The 19,428-nt window shown below is 55.1% G+C and overlaps 1 protein-coding gene across 2 annotated transcripts; it reads right to left on the minus strand.

Moving 5' to 3' along the window:
- Positions 1–3,143: 3,143 nt before the first annotated feature.
- Positions 3,144–19,199, minus strand: GBA2 (glucosylceramidase beta 2). 2 transcript variants are annotated; one of them, XM_074854994.1, is made up of 18 exons: positions 17,473–18,557; positions 17,175–17,350; positions 14,902–14,993; positions 14,568–14,683; positions 14,236–14,454; positions 12,714–12,953; positions 12,240–12,342; positions 10,774–10,927; positions 10,369–10,494; positions 10,082–10,266; positions 9,632–9,736; positions 8,869–8,976; positions 8,352–8,503; positions 8,095–8,201; positions 7,798–7,940; positions 7,374–7,489; positions 4,140–4,331; positions 3,144–4,054 (listed from the first exon to the last, which is right to left on the minus strand). In XM_074854994.1, exons 1-18 carry the CDS (start codon positions 17,638–17,640, stop codon positions 3,827–3,829), a joined length of 2,730 nt encoding a protein of 909 aa, XP_074711095.1. In that variant the 5' UTR covers positions 17,641–18,557; the 3' UTR covers positions 3,144–3,826. The 2 variants fall into 2 exon arrangements, with proteins under 2 accessions (XP_074711095.1, XP_074711096.1); XM_074854995.1 differs by lacking the exons at positions 17,175–17,350; positions 17,473–18,557 and adding an exon at positions 18,998–19,199.
- Between the last annotated feature and the right edge of the window lie 229 nt (positions 19,200–19,428).

The following is a 19,428-nucleotide window of genomic DNA, read 5'->3' on the forward strand; positions in this document are numbered from 1 at the left end:
GCTGCCAGGGCTGTGGGTTACAGCTCATGCCAGGACATTGTGCAATCTGGGTGGTTCCAAATTTGCAGTTGTCAGCTGTATGAGAGGGTGCTTGCAGGCAGATATTCCCAGAAGCGCCTGCTGAAACTGTCCCTCCTTACTCACACTTCCCTGGCACCTCGTGGGGAGGCCCCGGCTCCCGCAGGTTGGTGACGGCCAGGACAGATGTTCAGCTGGGGAAAACCCCTCTTGGAGGCTGTTGTCCCTTCTGCCACACATTTGTCACCCCACTGCTGTGGCTGGGGTGCATAGGGGTGCCAAGGAACCTTAACCCCAGTGCACCCCAGGATCAGCTGCAGCACACAGCCTCACCCTACTCCTCACGAGGTATCCTTTTGCACACCCACCCAGCACCAAGCTCTTTTAGGGGCTTTGCTTTATCCCCCCCCGCCCTGGTACTGAAGCAGCTGCAGGTTGGGCTATAAAGCACCCAGTCTCCTCTTGCCCAGGGCTGGCATGAAGTTTGCTGCTGTTTTTACAAGCTGGCTTTTGTTGGAGGGAAATTGTTTTGTTTATGAAAAACAGACATTCTTCAAATATCTTGAATGTCGCATTTTAATGCTGTCAAAAATTGTATTTACACAGTGATTCTTAAATAAATTTAAGTATGTATTTATGTAATTCCCCTTATATTATAGTTGTTGTTGGCCAGAGAGGCTGAAGCAACTCAGTTCACACCATATTTTTCTCACCCATTCCTCAGTGATTTCCAGGGCAGTCTCCTTAAATATGTGTGGTTTAATTCCCCCAGTCATCACAGCAAGAGCTGATGGAGACCTATTCATCAGAAAATGCTCCTTTTCTTAAAATGGAGACAAGGCAATTTTTTGCAACATACTTCCCAAATACTTTAGAAATACTTCCCAAATTTTGCTTTCCTTTTTATTTCACATTTGAACCCCAGTTTCTCTCTGACAGTAAAATTCATCTCTGCCCAAGCTGGGCAGCATTGCATTTCTGCAGACGCCATTTCAACACCCCCCTTTCCTCTCTGCAGGAGCCCTACAGCCCTCTCGCACCACTGCCTGCAAGAGCTCCCCATCCAGAGAGCTGGTTGCCCTTGGGAAATTCTTGCCCCAATGTTTGCTTCCCTCTGTCTTAGAAATTAACTGCACATCAAGGTATGTTTTCCCACACAGCTCCTGTTTGCTTTGGCTGTTTTGGCTGCAAGTACGTACTGCCTGAAGCATGCTCAAGGTTTGTGATAATGAGTAAGGTCTGTCTAGGAAGTTTGTAGGGAGCAGGAGGGGCAGCCATCACCCCCTTGACATCACCTTGGTTCAGGGATCTTCTGCAGGGACACTGTGGCCGTTGGTGGGCACTGGGAGGGGCAACCCAAGGTCTCCATGCTGGCACCACTGCTGATGGCAACCCATAGCTCATTTACAGACATAGATTTATTTTAGCATCACACAACCAGTATTAGTGCTACCTGCTTATAATCTTTATTTGTCTTGCATTTAATAATCCCTGTTCCAGCGGCATATCTTGCAGGTGCAGGGATCAGCTCAGTGCTCAAGGAGGCAGATTTCTCGACCAGTGTCAGACGAGTCAAATATAAAACAAGCCAAGAGCTGGGGTATCTCTGAGGGGTTTGCACCCTCCAAAGGGCAGCCAGTGAAGTGGCTTGGGGCTGGCAATAATTACCACAGCTACACCCTGAGATGCCATGCCTGAGTCCTGTCACAGCAGGGAGCGTACAAGGGGGAATGGGCAGGCAGGGAAAAAGTCAAAAGTTGGTTTAAAGCCATGTACATCAGGGGTCAGAAAAGGGTTAATGAATAATAAGAAGAAAGGGTTAATGAATAATTAAACTTGCTGCTTAAGCTGGGATTGAGTCAGCCTTGAAAAACAGTAGCACAGGCAAATGTTACAGAAAATAATATCTCTAACCAAGGATTGTCCTTCCAGCCCACAGCTGTGCCCGTGCAGAAGCTGCTGAAAGTTGAGTGTATCAGATACAAGTTTTATTGAAGTGATACAATCAAAACAGGACAAAAGAGCAGAAATATCCCTTGGTACAGACTGAACGCCCCAACCTTTGACAGAAAGTCTGCAGGCAGCCTAGCGCCTGGGGTTAAGGAGCGATGCTGACAGGTTGCAGCAATAAAATCCAGCCTGGTCAGAGGTTGTGCTGGCTTTAGTACCTGCTTTTGTCCCTTGCCAGCTGGATTGGGACGTTGCTGTCCCCAGTGGCTGCCAACACAAAACAAATGGAGGTGGGCAGCCCAGGCGAGCTGTGCTGGTGTCCTGGCACTCCCATCTCCCTCTCCAGCCTCACCACAGTGACCCTAAGGGAGAGCACCTCAGTCCCTCTCCATCAGCTGTGGGCTCTGCCATGGGAACCTGGCACCAGCTCCTCCGGGCAGGGGTCGCATCCGGGACAACCTGCCCTTCCCGGATAGCATTATTCTTCTGCCCAGCCGGATGCAGGAACACTCCCCCAGGGAGCAAAGAAAAGGCCATTTATCACCCGCTGGCAGCATCAGGCCACCGCAGCGATGCCCTACCTGTGCACCAGCTCCCAGGGCAGGCGAGGGCTGGGGCAGGCGGGGGAGGGAAACATGACACAGATAGGTCACAGGGGGGAGGACAGGCTCCTTCCCACACCAGCCCTGAGGGGGTTTAAGGATGGGCTTTAGAGCAAAAAGCTGTGAAGCGGCAGAAAGACCTTGTAGCTAAACCTGGGGGCTGGGCTTCCTCCCCCCACCACACCACCAGGCAGGAACAGCCTTCAAATGCTGTACTGGCAGAAAAAGGAGGAAAAGGAAGCAAGGCACTCAAGCCTGTCTGGGAAGGGACACGATTCGGTCAAAGGCCAGGGCTGGGGCACTGCCTCTCCCCACAGAGGCATTTTCAGGAGGAATGCTCCCCTCCTTGCCTTCCCCTGCCTTGCAGGCAAGAGAGAGAAAAGGTGTAGGTCTCACCTGCCATCCCATGTAGGGGGAAGGTACTCTTGCTCCCATTAGCAAAACCCTACCAGAGGAGCCTGCAATTAGCAACTGCCCCCTCCCTGCATCCCCAGCCCAGGAAGAAAAGGGGGAGCAAGAGGGGCTCCCTCCTTCAGCTTGCCCCCATGGCAGAGAAGACACACAAGAAGGATAGACAGCTGGACAAATTTATTAAGATATTAAAATGATTCATCCTCTAAACCATGCTCCACTGTCCGCCCCCAGCGCCAGCAGGGAGGCATGCCACGGTACCAGACCAGGACCTGCTGCTTGGGCTCCGATTGTCACCATCTGGGAAGCTGAAGTTCCCCTGGGGATTGTATCTGCCTCAGGCTCTCCTGGGGCTGGTGCCTTGGGGTAGAGCCAGTCTGTATTTGCAGTGTCACACAAGGGAGCAACAACTGCAGCATCCATGTGCCTGCACGCACGAGTCCAATGTCCTCACACACACATACACCCACACAACTTTTTGCCCTGCAGACCAGCTCCCACTTTCCTCAGTCTGGTGACCACAGGAGGGGGGGCTCCTGGGCAAGGTACCAGCTCCGGTGGAGGATGGCTGGGGGTCCTGCAGGCTGTCAAAGCCCTGAGTGACAGGGAAGGGGAGGCACAGGCTCCAGCAGCACCTCCTTATCCCACTCCTCTCCGAGGAGACATCACCTGCACCTCTGGTTCCCCCTCATGCTCAGCATCATTGGCTGGAAGCCCCCTGAGGTGAAGCGCATGTAGTGGAGGTAGGGAAGGAAAACAGCAATGTGAATATTATCAAAGAGGGGGAGGGAAGAGTCCCTGCCCGCCAGCTGAAGCCCCCCAGCCCTGCTCACTACCCACCAGGCTCAAGGGTGGATGGGGACCTGTGGGGGTGGTGCAGGTGCTGGTGCCCGGGCAGCTCTGCGCTCCAGGGCTAGCTGCATGCTCCAGATGCTAAGGGGCCGCATGTAAGCCAACGAGCGGTAGACTTTCTTCTCCCTATAGGCCTCTGGTGTCTGAAAAGCCATGCCCAGCCGCTCCCAAACCGTTCGGTAGCAGCCCTCCGCTGTATGAAAGCCTTCCTCCACCAGCCCCTGCAGCAGAGTGAAGACTACCATCAGCACATCCACAGAGTGCAAGGAGATGGCAAGTGTTGAGGGGTGCAGCATCACCACTCACCTCCTGGATCATGGTGGCAGCCAAGGCATAGACCACACCGATCCACACCTCATTGGACTGCACACTGGAGGTGTCGGGCACACCATCAGGTCTCATGCCATTCACCGCTCCCATGGTGCCACCAGCGAAACTCATGACATTCTTCTCAAAGATGGTCTTGAGCGCACTGACAACATGACTCTTGCGGAATACCTGTGTGGAGAGAAAGCAAGAGAGGGAGGGCTTTGGGCTCAGTGCTCATGCAGACCCCTCAGGTCTCCATGGAGCAGGGTTAAGTTTTCCATGAAAGAGAAGTCAACACTGCTCGTTGGGTAAATAGCTACCTCAGAAAAATAACAGGAGGAAGTGAAAAAGCCTGTTTCCCAGAAGACAAAAAAAAAAAAAGCAGTTGCTCAACAGAAAAGATGCTGAACTTCATGCCACCTCTCTCCTGGGGAGGCTGATAGTTCATCCAACCACCGCGTCTCCATAAACAGCCTCTCACTTTCAGTCACTGGTCAAACCCCCACATCTCTTTGGAGTTTGCTTTGGGGACCTGGACAACCACACCATCCTCATTTTGGTTTATGGTCACCACTGCTCATTTCTCAGGCTAACGACTATAAGGCCCAGAATTTCTCCTGGTAAGACCACTGTACTGTTCTCTCAGCCCATCTGTACCAGCTACAAGAGGCGTTGCAATGCCTACAAGAGATGGGACACTGGCCAGAGGTGGCCAAGGAAAGGTCTGGGATCAGTGAGGCTGGAGGTACCTTCCTGCCAAAGGGAAAGATCATGGCAAAGCTGGTCTGATGACATCAGAACACACATTGCAGCTGCAAAGTGAATGTTGTGGATACTGGTATGTTTGTTTGAGTAAATGCTGGGAATCTTGAAAAAAAGAAGAAAAAAGGGGAAAAAAAATTCAGCTTCATCTCAGGGGAAAAACAAGAACAGGGCTTAGCTTTGAGTGATTTCAAAAGCACTTTAATCTTTTCAGTTTTGTAATCAGGCGGTGATGCAAGAATTTGTGGCCTGGACTAAGGGGACTTCAGGGTCAGAGGAGGGGGAGCCTGGGGATGAAGAGGTTAGACTGAGATGCACAGGGTGCCTAATGGTTTTCCATGTCTGGCAGGAGGGATTTGACTTTTAACCCAAGTGAAAGTTAAAGACTCATGAAAGGTCAAAAGTGCTCGCTGGATAAACAGCCAATTCAGGAAATTATTAGGAGGAAGTAAAAACCTTCCCCCTTCAATAAGGGAAAAAAAGTTGTTCAGCAAACTAAGGTTATGAGCTCAAAACAGTTACGAGAACAGACTGAAGTATCATGCTGAGTAAGCTCTTACTGAAAAAGAGAAAAAAAAAAAAGAAACCCCACAAACAAAAAAAAATCCCAACCAACCCCACCTGAGCACAAAAACACCTGCTGACCAAACAAAAAGCAGTGGAGCAGCAACACAGCTAGGACTGCATTAAGATGAAAAGCCTCTGTGCACAGCTGAAAGTAAATAAAGCTTTTGCACTGCTTTCATTATTGGCAATAAAACTAGGAAATGTCAATGCAGAAGTCACTGCCTTGGTCAGAAAAGCAAAGCTCAAAACTCAGTGATGTGGCAAAGGGAGTGCTGGCTCCTCTCCATCCCACACACACCTAATAGTGAAAAAGCCTTAACAATAAATTTGCAGGGTGACCGAGATCAGGAGCCATGTCACAGAGTAACCGTGACACCTACTTGCAAGAATGGGAAGAGCTCCCAGCTCATCAGCGCAGCCTGGGGACGTGCCAGACCTTTCTTGCCAGTCTGGTGCCACCAGGGCCAGGGGAAACAAAGTGTGCGGTGACACCAGGCAGAAACTTGCCAAGGGAGGCTGGGCGGTCCAACCAGACAGCTTTGGTAGACTCTAAGGAAAGGCAGCAGATCCCTTTAATCTACCCTAAAGCCATGTGTCTGAGTCATTTTTCCTGGTGTGGCTCTGCAGATAAGCCCAAGTGCTGTTAGGGAGCAGGTGTCAGCAGAGGGGTGGTGTGAAGCAGCCATCTCTGGCAGAAGGTTTCAGGGCGCAGTTTCTTCAGGACTGGAGTCACAGGCTTTTCTTACTTTGTGTTTCATTACTGACCTGTGCACACAGCAGGAGGGCATTAATGAGGTTGCAAACACGAATGCTGCCAGGCAGGCAAGGGATCAAAATACATGGAAAAACCCTTCCATGGTCAGACTAGCAGAAGTTCACCAGCCCCATCTCCAGCAAGTTCAAAGCTCACCAGGCAGCAGAGACAAGTGCCACCTTCAGCAACAAAAGTCCAAGGCTATGGAAAGGCAAGTGAGATTTTTGGACTGCACCAGGTTTACTGTTTTCCCCCAAAACAGGATCTATGGGTATTACTGCATAAGGTCTGGGACAGATCCTGCCTGGACCCCCAGGCACAGCCCCAGTCCCCCAGGATCCACCCTGGGATAAATGCAGGAGGGCAAGACCAGGCACCCATTTCTCATTAAATCCTGCAGTGTTCACCACAAGCTGCTCCCAGGAAAGGTTGCTTGAAGCTTCCCTCTGATACCAACAGATGGTGAAACAGTCCATGACTCTCACACAGCCAAAAGTCATTCCTTCCTTCAGTCACCCAAAGCATTTGCATCTCCATTACCACCGCAGACAACTATCTACGGTCTGGCAACTTTGGCCTGACAACTGTCTATGGGTCAGAAATAATCCATACGATGGCTCTCCACTTGCCAGCTCTGTTCCAGGTATTGCACCACCAGCATCTGCTCTTACCATCCCATCAGACAAGAGGAGTCTTCACACAATTCCTCTCTTGCAACTGAAGAGCAAGACTTTAGGGCCCCAAATAAGCCTTATTTCCCTCATATACTCATTCAGGAATTTAAACTGGGCAGTAAATAGCACATGGAAAGTTTCATACACCTTTTTCCTCCTTCCTTATTTCAAACAAATAGCTCCTTGATGAAAGCAACCCCAGTGGGACTTTCCTCCAAGCGTGCCAGAGCTGACCGCGGTTACACACCCCTGCTGCACGGCCTCTCCACGAGCAGAGTTTGGTTTAAGGCAGGTTGCATCAATGTGCATCCAACAGCCTCCACCCAAGCACACACTGCTGTGAGGGAACAGGTGGGTGACCCCCGCACCAGTCCCCAGCACACAGCCCACACCACATGCAAGCCCTGCTGCTGCTCTCCTCCTGTTGCGGGTCTTGTCTTACCCCAACCCACACCAGGCTGGCCCTTCTCTTACCTCAAACTCCCCTTGGTCCAGGCCACAAGCCCCAAGAAACCACTGTCCAGCACACTGGTCTGACATGATGCTGCTGGAAGTTTCACTCCCACTGCTGTCATAGTTGTAGTATTTTCCTGGAAAAGGCAGGAAACAGTATGAAATTGATAGTTTAGGACCCCAACTCATGTGTGTTATCCCTACACTCCTCCCTGTGAGGCAGGAGCACAGCAGTTTTTCCCAGAAGGCTCTCTTCTTCCTTTCCCAGACCATCACACCCCTTCTGTTCCCTCCCTGGTATCTGCTCCTTCCCCTCTGCTTGGAGGGATGGCATCTCTCCTCCTTCCCCCATCCTCTGCCAGGCTCCATGACCCAAGGAGGAGCCATCCCCTTCCCAAGGGACATGTGGTCAGCCAAGCGTGGTTCCCCACCACTTAGGACCCACCGTTCCAGAGCATCCTCTCAAACGCCTCCTTGCCCTTGCTCAGGATGTCCGTGTATTTCTGCTGGATCTCTGCATCCCCGAGCACCTCTGCCATCTTGCACATCATGCAGACAGCTGCCAGCCACAGCCCACCACAGTAGGCACTGCCAGAGCCAAAGGAGAGAAGCATTGGCAACACGGGATACCCCACGGGTTGCACAGACCTCCCACAACAGATGGGGACCATGGTCCCAGTTCTGAGCTACCTCTCCACCCCACACCCCCCATCTCCAACCCCCACCTGCCTCTCTTGCCCACCTGGCTCCATTTACCACCCATGCATCATACGTCTGGTCAGCAAAGCCACCATTTTCAATGAGTCCATCATTATCTGTGTCAAACTTCAGCTCTGACTCCATCACAGCCTGTGGGAGAGGCAGGAGATGGTGATGCAGCCCCTGCATCCTGGCACCCCCTCACACTCTGCTGGGGAGCATCCATCCTCTCAGGATGTCCCATGTCTCCCGGGGAAGTGGAGAAGGGGGATGCCCCATGGTCTGATCTCCTCCCAGTACCTGGCAAACTGGCCACATGTCCCGCAAGTAGAGGGAGTCGTGTGTCAAGTAGTAGTCGCGGTACACCTGCAGCACAAACTTCAGGTTGAGGTCCTTCCAGTCAGCAGTGTCATGCATCAGGTAGGCATTGACACGCTGCCACGGCTCGTCACCTAAGCAAGGACAGAGCGGATGCAGCAGGGCTGCAAGCAATGAACATCCCCTCTCCTACCCAGGAGCAAGGTCCCAAGAGTGTTATGATCAAACAGCACTACAGTAATATGTGCGCCCTGTGCCATCTCTAGTGAGAGCAGCCTTCCCACTACGGCTCAGCTTCCTGCTGTCTGCCTTGCACAAGCTCCATGCAGCATGGTCTTCATCACCATTCCAAACCATCCAAGCTTTTCATTCCCAGAAAACAGTGTATTCCATGCACCATACCTCATTCCCACAGCTTGGGAGTTAACTACCCTGAAAAAGTTGTGTGAGCAGTCCTGCACCCCCTCTGCCCCTCAGCAGGCCTGGCCAGACCCCTCACCTGGATCCCCAATGTCATGTGGCACCACATTCTTCAGCTTCACCTGGGCTGTCTGCCCACACATCAAGTACTGCCGGGGCTGGACATCCTCATTCACCACTGTGACAGCTGGAGAGGACACAGAGCAAAAGACATTAGAAAGGCAGCAGGCACTGCAGAAGCAAGATCCAAGCACAGGCAGGACCACCTGCACCAGCATGCCAGGCTGCCCTTTGGGGCTCCGGCTGCAAGATCACAGCCCTCTGCAAAGGGCTGAGGGGACACCAGGCTGCTACCCGTCTCCCCTCAGCAGGGGACATGCAAGTGTCACCACGCCTTTAAGCCAGGTGGTGGCAGCACCCCGGGCTGGGAGGGAACCTCAGTGGGCTCAGCCCTCCCACAGCTCAGCGAAGGGCTGTGCTCCACCACTGAGCAGCCTCCAAGCCCGCCCAAAGCACCAGGGTCTTGCAAACAGCTTCATGCTTCTCTGCAAGGGGCATGGAGAGAGCTGGTAAAACCAGGGACTCCCCCAGGACAGGTAGAGCCAGCTGTGCACCCCCAATGCGGCAAGAAGGCATCCCAGTGCTGGACAGAGAGATGCTGAGAAGCATGTTGGGGATTTGCAAGTCCTGGGCCCAGCAGAGGAGCTGGAAGGGGACACTGGCTCCATGTCACAGATTTCTATGGACGATGCTGTCCCAAATCCTCCGTCTTTTCCTTAGGTGAAGGCATCAGCAGGCATCAAGCCAGGGTCTCCAGGGCCAGGGTCTCCTGGGTCACTCACCAATGTCATACTGCAGGCTGATCTGCAGCTTGGGCCACAGCATGACGAGAGCAAAGGAGGCGTAGAAGTGGACATCGTAGGTGTTGTACATCCGGTACTCCTGGCCTGAAGGACCGGACAGACAGTGAGGGATGGGAGACCTGCCACAGGGAAGGGAAAGGAGGGGGAGTCCTCCCTCCCACACAGCCCAGGAGGGTGAGCTCTTTCCCACCACAGGCAGGGGCTCCCGCGCAAAGTGGGTTTTATTCTCTATATATAGCACCCAGGGGTCTGGAGAAGATCTCATGACATATCCTACAGGACTTGGTCCTGCAAGGGGTTTTGCTGTGAACAGAGCTGCTCCCCACCCATCAGGGTGTGAAAAGCATCCCCATGGCAGGTTACAAGCACCTGGTGACAGCAACGGGGAGGGGTTGAGTTGGGACCATCCATCACATCCCTGCAAGTTACCTTCCAAATAAGCAAACCTTCCGTACTCCCGCAGGACAGGGAGGAGGTGGGAGAGGCCAGCCCCCTCCGGCCCCTGCAGGTCCTCAGCACGGCAGTCCGGGGGCAGCTCCACCCAGATGGTCCCCCCATCCGTCATGAAGTACAGCTCATTGAAGAGGGCTGACTTGTACCAGGAAGGCAGCTGGCTGTGGGCAACAGGGAAACTCAACCACTGCAGCCGAGGTGATGATGCTCCTGCTCTGACCAGCCCTGGGAGGCCACCGGGAAGGTGCTCCCGTCTACCCTACCTGTTCTCCAGGATGGGCTTCTGCCACGCTTCGATCTTCCTCTCCCACTCCTCATAGCACGTCAGGGCGTGATGCGACAGGGCAGGAGCAGCATCACCTCCACTGCCAAAAAAACGGGTGTACCGCCTGCCAAGTGGGGGTTTGGTGAGTACGCTGTGGGCTCAGGCTGGGCCCACCAGCCACAGGAGAGGGCTGGACTATAGTGAACACCAGAAAAACTCGACTGCTCGAGCAGGGGCACTGAGGCACAGGGGCTGGGGAGAGGGTCCCCTCCGTGAGCTGGCAGAGCCACAGCCACAGCGAGCGGGTGGCACAAGGCTCCCCAGGCAGTTAGTCAAGCCCAGAGGCAGGGAGAAGGGGGCTTTGGGGACATGAGCCAAGTCCCACAGGAGACAACCCACCCACCTGACGTGCAGCTTCTCCTTGGAGCCAAAGTGAACACGGGGCATGTCCCAAGCCAGGGCCAGCTCCAGCGTCCTGTGCCCCCGGGCGGGCACCCTGCAGCTGGCACACACTGCTGCCGCCGTCACCTCCCCCTTCTCTGTCAGGCTGCTTTTACCTGTCAGGAAAAAAAAAAAAATATTCACAAGTGACGAAGGAAGCCTTATGGTGGGATGACTGATGCTCCCACACACCCTGAGGGGGACAAGACTATTTGGGCATGCCCCAGCCCCCTTGCCACCTGGAGGGTACATCCCCAGGGTTTTAAGGGATGACATTACCGCACGTGAGTAACTGCTTTTTGCAAGCAGGAAAAAATACCTGCCATGGGTGGAGGGGTTAAAAAAGTAAGTCATCAAAGCACAGGAACAAATCAGGCAGGAAAAGCCACCAGGCACGAGTGGAAGGGACAGCATCCCATGACTTCGTAACTGCACTGCAGTTACACAGAGACACTGTGACTTTCTAGTGACAGTCATCGTTTCCAGTTTTTTGCAGGGTGCTTGAACTGTGCCCGTATTTAAGAAAGGCCCTGAGGCAGCTGGATAATTATATGCTAGTTCTGACATGTGTACCAGGTAAACTCATTAAAGCAACAATTTTAACAGAAGCACTGATCCTGACTATGATAATGCCTGGCACGCATGAAGGAAAACCACATCCCAATAGCCTGGAGAGCTGAATGCATCTAGGCAGGAAACTTAGTTTTCCGGAAATATTTATGTAAACGCTTTATTGACATGATTTAAGCTTCAAGAAATCTTTCAAAGGCCCAGTGCCAGCATCATCCTTGCTCAAAAGCTGGCAGAGACGTTACGCAAATGGTCACCCTTTATCGCAGTAAGAGGTTAGCAGCAAGGGCTGGGAGATGCCACCCTGCTTCAAGGCTTCTGCCAAGGGAGCGAGCAGACAACTGAGGATGACGCAGAAGTATCAAGGTAATATGAGAGACTTTCAGGGAACTGATACAGTAACAAGAGGACAGCAAGTGATGGCATCACCAAACCCCAAGGAGTGCTAGATGGCCACTAGAACAAATCTGACGGGCCCAGCTCGCAGATCTGGCAATGGGAACTCAGGGAAGGTGGCTGAGCATCACCCTGGCTACTCAGTAGAAATCTCAACCCAGTGTGCAACCCTACACAGACTAAGAAGATACTGGCATGTGCAATTAAGATGGCCGAGAACAGCCCTTAGGTGATGCAAACAGCTAATGGAGAACCACAACAAGGACAGTGTGACAAGCAATGGCAAATCTGGATACAGCCCAAAGCTGGAAACAAGCCGCAGCATCAGTGAGAGCTTTTTGCAATGGCACCGAGGTGGCTAGAGGAAGGGAAATCCACTCTTGCTTGGGTGCCCTGTGCCCCGTGACCAGCGTGGCCACCAGTTCCCCCTCCAACCGTCCCACGGAGGACAGAGGGACTCACCGGCAGGGGAATCCAGCCTGCCATCCTGCAGGAGGTCCTGCCACACCTCTCTACCTGATCCCATGGGATTGAATGCCGTGAGGTGGGTGACTCCTGTGCCAGCCTGGGGAAGGGAAGAGCATCATCAGGGGCCAGTAGTTTTGAGGGGCAGAGGCAGGTCCCACCCCCAACAACTCTGGGACCCCACACTCACTCCCCACGTTCTGTCCAGCAATGTTAACTCCAAACCTACTCACCTGCTGTCCTGAAAGCTTCACCCATAGCTTCTCTCCTGGCACCCACCCCCAAAAAGGGTGCCCTCAGGGAATGACCCCACTCCTGCTCCTGCAGTCAGGCAAGCGCTGAGGACCGATGCTGACCCCAACCCATCACACATCCATCCTTTACCAGCTGCCTGGAAGCAGCTCTGCCACATTCAGCAGGGCTGTACAACCTCCTCCAACAGGAGCCACATCAGCGGTGCCAGACCTTTACCTTCTCCCGGGCGGAGATGGCGAGGGTGAAGGGGTTCACGCGTGTGCAGTGGTGCAGCAGGACTCCAGCAACCCGCTCGCCCTCCTTCTCAAAGGCAAAGGGCTCGTTCCAGTGCCCTCCGCTCCTGTCCTCCTTTGTTCCCGTGCCATTCTGCAGGCTGAACATGATGGAAACGTCCACATCCTCATCCCTCTCATTCTCCACCTCCCAGATGAATACTCCCACCGGCAGACTGGAGTCCTGGCAGAGACAGACAATGCTGTGTATAGGGCTGGTGCTCCATGGTTACTTATCAGAGCATCACTTCTCCCGCTGCTGGGGAGACCACTCAGGATGCAGCGGGAACAAGAGCACCAGGAACAACTCAGTCTTGGAGTCCATTGCCAAGCTGGGAAGCAGCAGCCGAATCAGAGGAATTTAGGGGGCAGGCAATACAAAAATCAGATCACAAGCCCTGGCCTAGCAAACCCCACAAAGCGCAACACACATGGAAAGCAATGTTTAAGGCTCAGACAGGTGTCTCACCACCCATCTGCTCAACAGGTTGATACAGGCTCACGTGCTTTGCTGGGGTAAGAGGAAGGTCAGCCTTGTCAGCAGTGCAGCCTGACGCCCTTGCCCAGGGCTGGGAGCAAGCAGGAGCAGCATGCAGGAGCAGCGAGGCATCCCTTGCTGCCATTCCGAGCTTCCGCATTGCTGCGGGGGTTCCTCCTGCCTGGGAGCATTGCTGAGCTGAGACATGTTAAAAATGTTGGGAAAGCCCAGCTGGGAAAGCCCAGCTAATAAGCAGCTCTTCCTTTGGGGATGGCAGGCAAAAGCCAGCAAAAACACTCTCAGGAACACTCAGCTGACAAACCAACCCACAAGTACAGGCTGAGGGTTTCCCAGAATGCTACCACCGGATCCTCTGGGTGGTAAGGCCACAGCTCTGGACCTGCCATTCCAGGTGGACAGGTGCTGGGATAGTCACAGGACAAAACCAAAAGCAGGGAACAAGCAATACAAATAGTCAAAGCACAAGTCAGAGGAGAAAGGAGCAGCTCCCAGAGCTAAGCAGAAGGAAAAAGGGATAACTCTTCCAGCACCAACTGTCCCAGGAGGGGTAAAGCCTTCCAGGGTCCCTCTGCTATACACCTGGTAGCTAGCACTAGGGACAGGGTCTTAGGATGGAAGAGACCAGGCTGGGAAAGAACAAGTTGGCAAGCCTGATTGTCTTCAGGCAATGCTGAGCTGGGCAGGAAGGACAAGGAACTCCTCTACTGCAGCATCCCCAGAGGCACAGGCCATGCTCTGGGGTCAAAAATTCACCAGCTCCAAGCCTCTGCTACCAAAACGGTACACATCGAGCATCACACAGTACAGCCCTGTTTCTGCTGTGCCAAACCTTTCCCCCTTTCCATGCAGGCAGCTCTGCCGCATCCCTGCCAACCTGCTCCATAAGAGCCGTGCTGCTGCGAGGTAGCGTGGCCCGGTGCTCCCATGGGGACAGGCTGCAACCAGCGAGGAGCCACCACCTCCTTACCTTATAGTCGTGGGGGATGACGGGAGAGACCTGGCGGCAAGTGAGCACCACGTTTTGCCCCGGCAGCTCGTAGACCATCCAGGCACGGGGGTACAGGGCATGGTAGAAGGCATAGTGGCCACAGTAGCCCCAGTTCCATCCCTGCAGAGTGCTGGGTCTCTCCACGGACAAGACCTGCTGGTAAACCGTCTGTCCCTTGCAACGCAGGCACACAGTGAACTGGGGAAAAGAGGAGCATGTGGAGGGGGTGAGATGAGCCCAAGAGCAGATGCCTCAGCCACCCGGGCTGCTGCAGTGCCACCTGCAGCCCTTGCAGACCCTGCCGCACCTACCTGGTCAGCGATGACCGTTTCGTAGTGATAAATGCCAGGGTTCAGCTGCCAGCGGCAGAACTCGCCCCGCCAGCCACGGGTGATGGTGCCTCCTCCGATCCCGCCCAGCGGGCACCCTGGCAAAAACACCAGAAATTAGCACTCCTGTTCCTCCCCATGGTGGGATCTATCTCAAGGACCCCCCATGCAGCCCTGAGGACCCCTCAGCACTGCCCATACCGCAGCAGCTCCTTGACCCACTCCCTGGTCTAGCACCTTGATGGCCCCATGTGAATCCCTGCCCACCCAGCACATTGGCCATTGCACCACCCCAGTGCCCAAACTGGAGGCTGACCATAGATCTGCTGCAGAGGAACGGCACACAAGAGGTCAATGAATGCAGATTTCTTCTCTATGCGGGTCTTCTTGTACCACCACCTGAAGTATCTGCAAGGGAAGGAGAGGTATGAAAGAAGATGAAAGTAGGTGTCACTGTCCCTTCAGTGTAACTGGGTAGGACGTGACCAGCACATGTTGCAGTTGCCTCTCTTGTAGAGATGTACAACAGGAACCTGTGTCCCAGGGCGCACATTGTCAGTCAGCAGACACAAGCAGGCAGAGTTCTGGCAGCTCAGGGCGGCCTGCAAGGGCACAGTGTGAAAACAGAGCACTCCAATACCCGAGAGCAGGGCTCCAAGCTCGTGCAGGGGCGGGAGGCTCTTCCAGATGCCCATGGAGAAGTGGGAATGCACACAAGGACCACCACCACCACCACCACCACCTCCATGACTGGTAGGGCATGTCCTGCTAAGGTCTGGGAGCAGAGGCACGAACCCAGAGAAGCCATACGCTGCTCCAGGGACATGAGCCTTGCTCTTCCACCTCCACATCCTCATTGTCACACACAGCCCTGCCCCATCCCAGTGCCACATCGCTGGGGACAGATGGCATGGGGCAGCCTTGCCCTGGAGGAGGTGATGCTGTCTGCAGCTGGCAGGATCCTGGGGACTCACCTCCACTCGCATGCCAGCTGTGCAGCTAGGCACTGCCCATCAGATAATTTCTCACCCAAAGGCCTGGGAATCAAGAGACACCCAAACAGGGTCACACCTGCACCTGGGTGTGCCAGCACCACTCCGGGCAAGAGGAGCAGGGCTGGGCTCCGAGTCAGCGCTCGTAAAGGACTGGCTTTTGCTAATGAACCGCCCCAAGTTAAATCTTCCATACAGAGACAATTAGCATATGGAAACCAGTTACCAGACCAGAATAAGCTGCTGAACTTCCCCCAGCGAACAGACAGGCAAGACCCAACCTGGGTGCCAGGTGGGTGGCAGGGGCACAGGAGCCCCTGGGGTGGGCAATGTCCCTGAGCTATCTGCAGGCACCGACGCCGTACTGCCGAGCAGAGAAAGCCACCCCAGCCAGGAGCACACAGCCTGTCCTGCTCCGAGGGCGCATGGGATGCAGAGCCCAGGCAATGGACAATGGGTGAGCACTAATTCCCTGGGACATGTACCCCCAGAAGCAAGGGGGAGAGGCTCCTCCATGACACCCCCTGCTCCTACACACTCCTCCCTAACAAAAACAACCCACATTTGCCTTTTTGGCTGCGTGGTCACTGGACGTTCACCTTCATTCACCAATATCTGAGGTCCCCAGATCCTTCTCAGTGTAAGATTTTCCAGGTTGCAGTCTCACAGGACCTGACTGCAGCCCACTCTCCATTCCTACGTACTCACCTTCACATTTGACTGTTTAAGGACATTTTGCCTGCAGAGGTCCAGAGCACCACAAGAACCAGCCCGTCCTGCACGACCGCCCTGAATCAGGGCCTGCCTCTATCTTCAAGCTACATCTGCTGTGACTGCTCTTCTCCCAGTCGAGACAGCCCTGGCGTTATGCTGCCGAGACAAGGTTTTGGCAGTGTGCGCACTCTCTCTCTCTCTCAAGGAAATTATTTTCTTTTCAACCCAGCGTCAGGGAACCAACCCAGCTGCTTCCCCAGCAGGTTTCCAGTGATGGAAAATAAGGTGCCCAGGCAGAGCGGCTGTGGCATGGCACGTCGGGACATCCTGGCTCCTTGGAAAGGAAGTGATGGAGGGATTTCAAAAAGCAGTTTTTCCAGGAGCATGCAGTAGGAAAGGTTTGGGATTTACAGCCAGCCACTGCCTGAGCTGTTTGCCATCTCAATAGCAAACTCTTCCCCTGACAGCTTCTCCCAAAAAATCACACAAACCAAGAGGAGAAGGTGGTCGATGCCCAGTTGCTGGCTGTTAACAGCTTTGCCAGCGTTGCAGAATAACCAGGAGAAAGTCTTCACGTTCTGCAGCACCAAAAGCTCTGCCAGGGCTGGAGGGCATTTCTTTCCCTTCAAATTGGCAGTGGAATGAAAACCTGTCCAGGCATCACCCAGCTGTGCCAGATCCGTGCCATGACCCCCTCCCGGGGCACGCCAGCCACCTCTGCGAAAACCTGCCTGCACCTCTCCTCCAGCCCCAGTCCAGACATTCACACAACCTTTTCTTTCCAGATTTGCAGCTGTGGTTGTTCCCACGAAGGATTTTCCCTGACGAGCCCCGATTAACAAAAATCCCACCCCAGGGCTGTCAACACCCCCAGCCACGTCACCTGCAGCAGGGGCTGGGGCTGCAGGAGAGGACAACCATCATCAGCCAGAGGTCTAACTCAGCAGGACACCAGATCAGCCCAGGATGTGGTGGCTCCTCTGTGGGTCCTAGACTTCCTCTGCTGAAGATATGCAGCAACCCCAAGGCGCTCCCAGCCGTCTCAGGAGGTACGAGCGCCTGCACCAGATGACGTTTCACTTGATGCACCAAGCCATACCAGATTTTGAGAGCGCCCCTAGGATGGGTGCCGAGAGAGGGGTGCTGTTCATCATGGGTCATTTGGGAGAGAGCACGCCAACCTGCAGGGCTCCAGAGGTCCAGTTCCACGAGCCATGCCACAGGACTGAGCTCCTGGCTCCTCTTGCAGTACAGGCACCCAGGTTTCCATCAGCTGGCTGCCTCCACCACGCAGACACACGGGTGCCCACCAATGCCAGGAGCATGCAGCCTCCCACACTTCCTCGCATCCCTGCATTAGCTGCCCTTCATCAACCAACACTGCTGCCCTCATGTTTAATTCAAACCCACATGGGTATTTCTTGTCACCATGCCCTTCCTCTCCTTCACTCTCTAGGTTGGAGTCTCCTTATCAGAAAGCTTTGCCCTGCACAAGTATTTTGAAGTGACAACCATTCTACCTCCTAGAATTTGTACAGGGGAAGAGGCAGTAGTTTGACTTTTAGCTGTTGGTTTTGAACCTTAAAACCTTTTTCTAGGACTGATACAAGCCACTTCCATTCCAAGACCCCAATGGGAACAGGCCGGGAGTGGCCTCCCCAGGCTGGCATAGAGGCGGTCACCTCTCCACCCCGCTCACCCCACCAGGACTTCACACTCATCCCCAACCGGCCACGGTGGCTTTTCCAGCAGCTTTTATCTCCTGTTCAGGATCCATGCTTTCCCACCCCGGATGTCCAGGCACAAGCCAGGATGTCTTAGGTCAGACCTGCATGCCATGCACCCCGAAGCAGTTGGCTATCTGCCCCTTCATCAGGCTTTGCAGGAACCAGCTTTGCAAGCAGCAACCTCCAAGGACACTGAGCAGGAAAAAAGCTCAGAAAATGGAGGCAGGAGATATAAAGCAAGCACAAGGAAATAAATCACACTGTCATCGGTTTCAATGTTCAGCCTGATGGGTACACAAACACCGCCAGCACCCGGGCAGCAGTTCTAAAGGTTAAAATAACACTGTTGTTTCTCACATGCGTTTTTCCTGGTTACTTCCAGCTCACCCCAACACAAAGTCAGGAGAAGTCCCCATTCCCAAACCTGCTATAGTGCACAGCATTGCAAAATCCTCCCAATTAACCTCAAGTTTAATCTCCATCTGCTGAAAGGCACCTTATGCAAGGGGCTGAGCTCCTGACACTGGCCAGGGAAGATGTGGCAATGATGGGCACCGGCAACAAGCCTCGGGGTGCTCCCCCCCTCCCCCTCGCCCCCAGAAGCGATGCCCCAACCCCTCCCAGCCGCTGCTCGGTTTTGGGGAGCCCGAGCGCTGGGTGCTGCCCCTAAGCCGGCTTTGCCCAGTCTGCACCAGTGCTCCCAGTGCTGGCACCAGGCAGGCGGGTGGGTGCCGGCAGCTCGGGGCGGGAGGACAGCGGCTCCCGCCAGCCCGGGGCCTTCCGTGATCCGCCGGACTCTGCCTTCCGTGCACCGGGGCATCGCCGCTGCCTGCCCGGTACAAGCCGCCCGCAGCACCGAGGGGCTCGCCTGCGGCGCGGCGCTCCCACACCGCCCCCCGCGACACCCCCTGCCCCTTCCTCCCCGCTCCCGGGGCGTTCCCGGACCCCGTTTCCCACCCCCCCCCCACCCCCCCCGTACCGCAAGCCGAGGCCGATATGCCGCAGGACGTCGCGGAGCGGCACGTCGGCGGCGCCGTAGGGCTGCCGCGGCTCCTCGAAGCGGTGCGCCAGGCAGACGCGCCAGCCGGCCGCCGCCACGCCGCGGCCCCGCGCCGCCCCCTCGTACCGCCGCACCAGCGGCCCCGACGCCGCCGCCTCCGCCGCTGCCGCCGCCGCCATCGCCACCCCTGCCCCGCGCGCGCCCTCTTCACCGCGCGCGCCGCCGCGCCACGCCCCGCCCCGCCCCGCCCGCGCCCCCGGGGCACGGCGCCCCGCGCGCCGCCGAGCGCGTCCGGAAACCCGGGCCCGCCCCGCCGCCGGCCACACCGGCGATCCCCGGGGCGACCGACCGAGCGGCGCCCGAGCGCCGGCCGAGAGCTGCCGAGCGAGACCCGAGCGCTGCCGAGCGCT

This window comes from Strix uralensis, chromosome Z (genome assembly GCF_047716275.1).
Source record: "Strix uralensis isolate ZFMK-TIS-50842 chromosome Z, bStrUra1, whole genome shotgun sequence".
Classification (NCBI taxonomy): Eukaryota; Metazoa; Chordata; class Aves; order Strigiformes; family Strigidae; genus Strix; species Strix uralensis.

Excerpts from the sequence above, each read along its gene's own strand:
- GBA2 (XM_074854994.1), bottom strand. The coding sequence starts at position 17,640 with ATGCGAGGAAGTGTGGGAGGCTGCATGCTCCTGGCATTGGTGGGCACC. Across the intron at positions 14,994-17,174 it reads AGCCCCAGCCCCTGCTGCAG|ATACTTCAGGTGGTGGTACA; the intron begins GTGACGTGGCTG and ends CTTCCCTTGCAG. Across the intron at positions 8,202-8,351 it reads ACATGTGGCCAGTTTGCCAG|GCTGTGATGGAGTCAGAGCT; the intron begins GTACTGGGAGGA and ends CCTCTCCCACAG.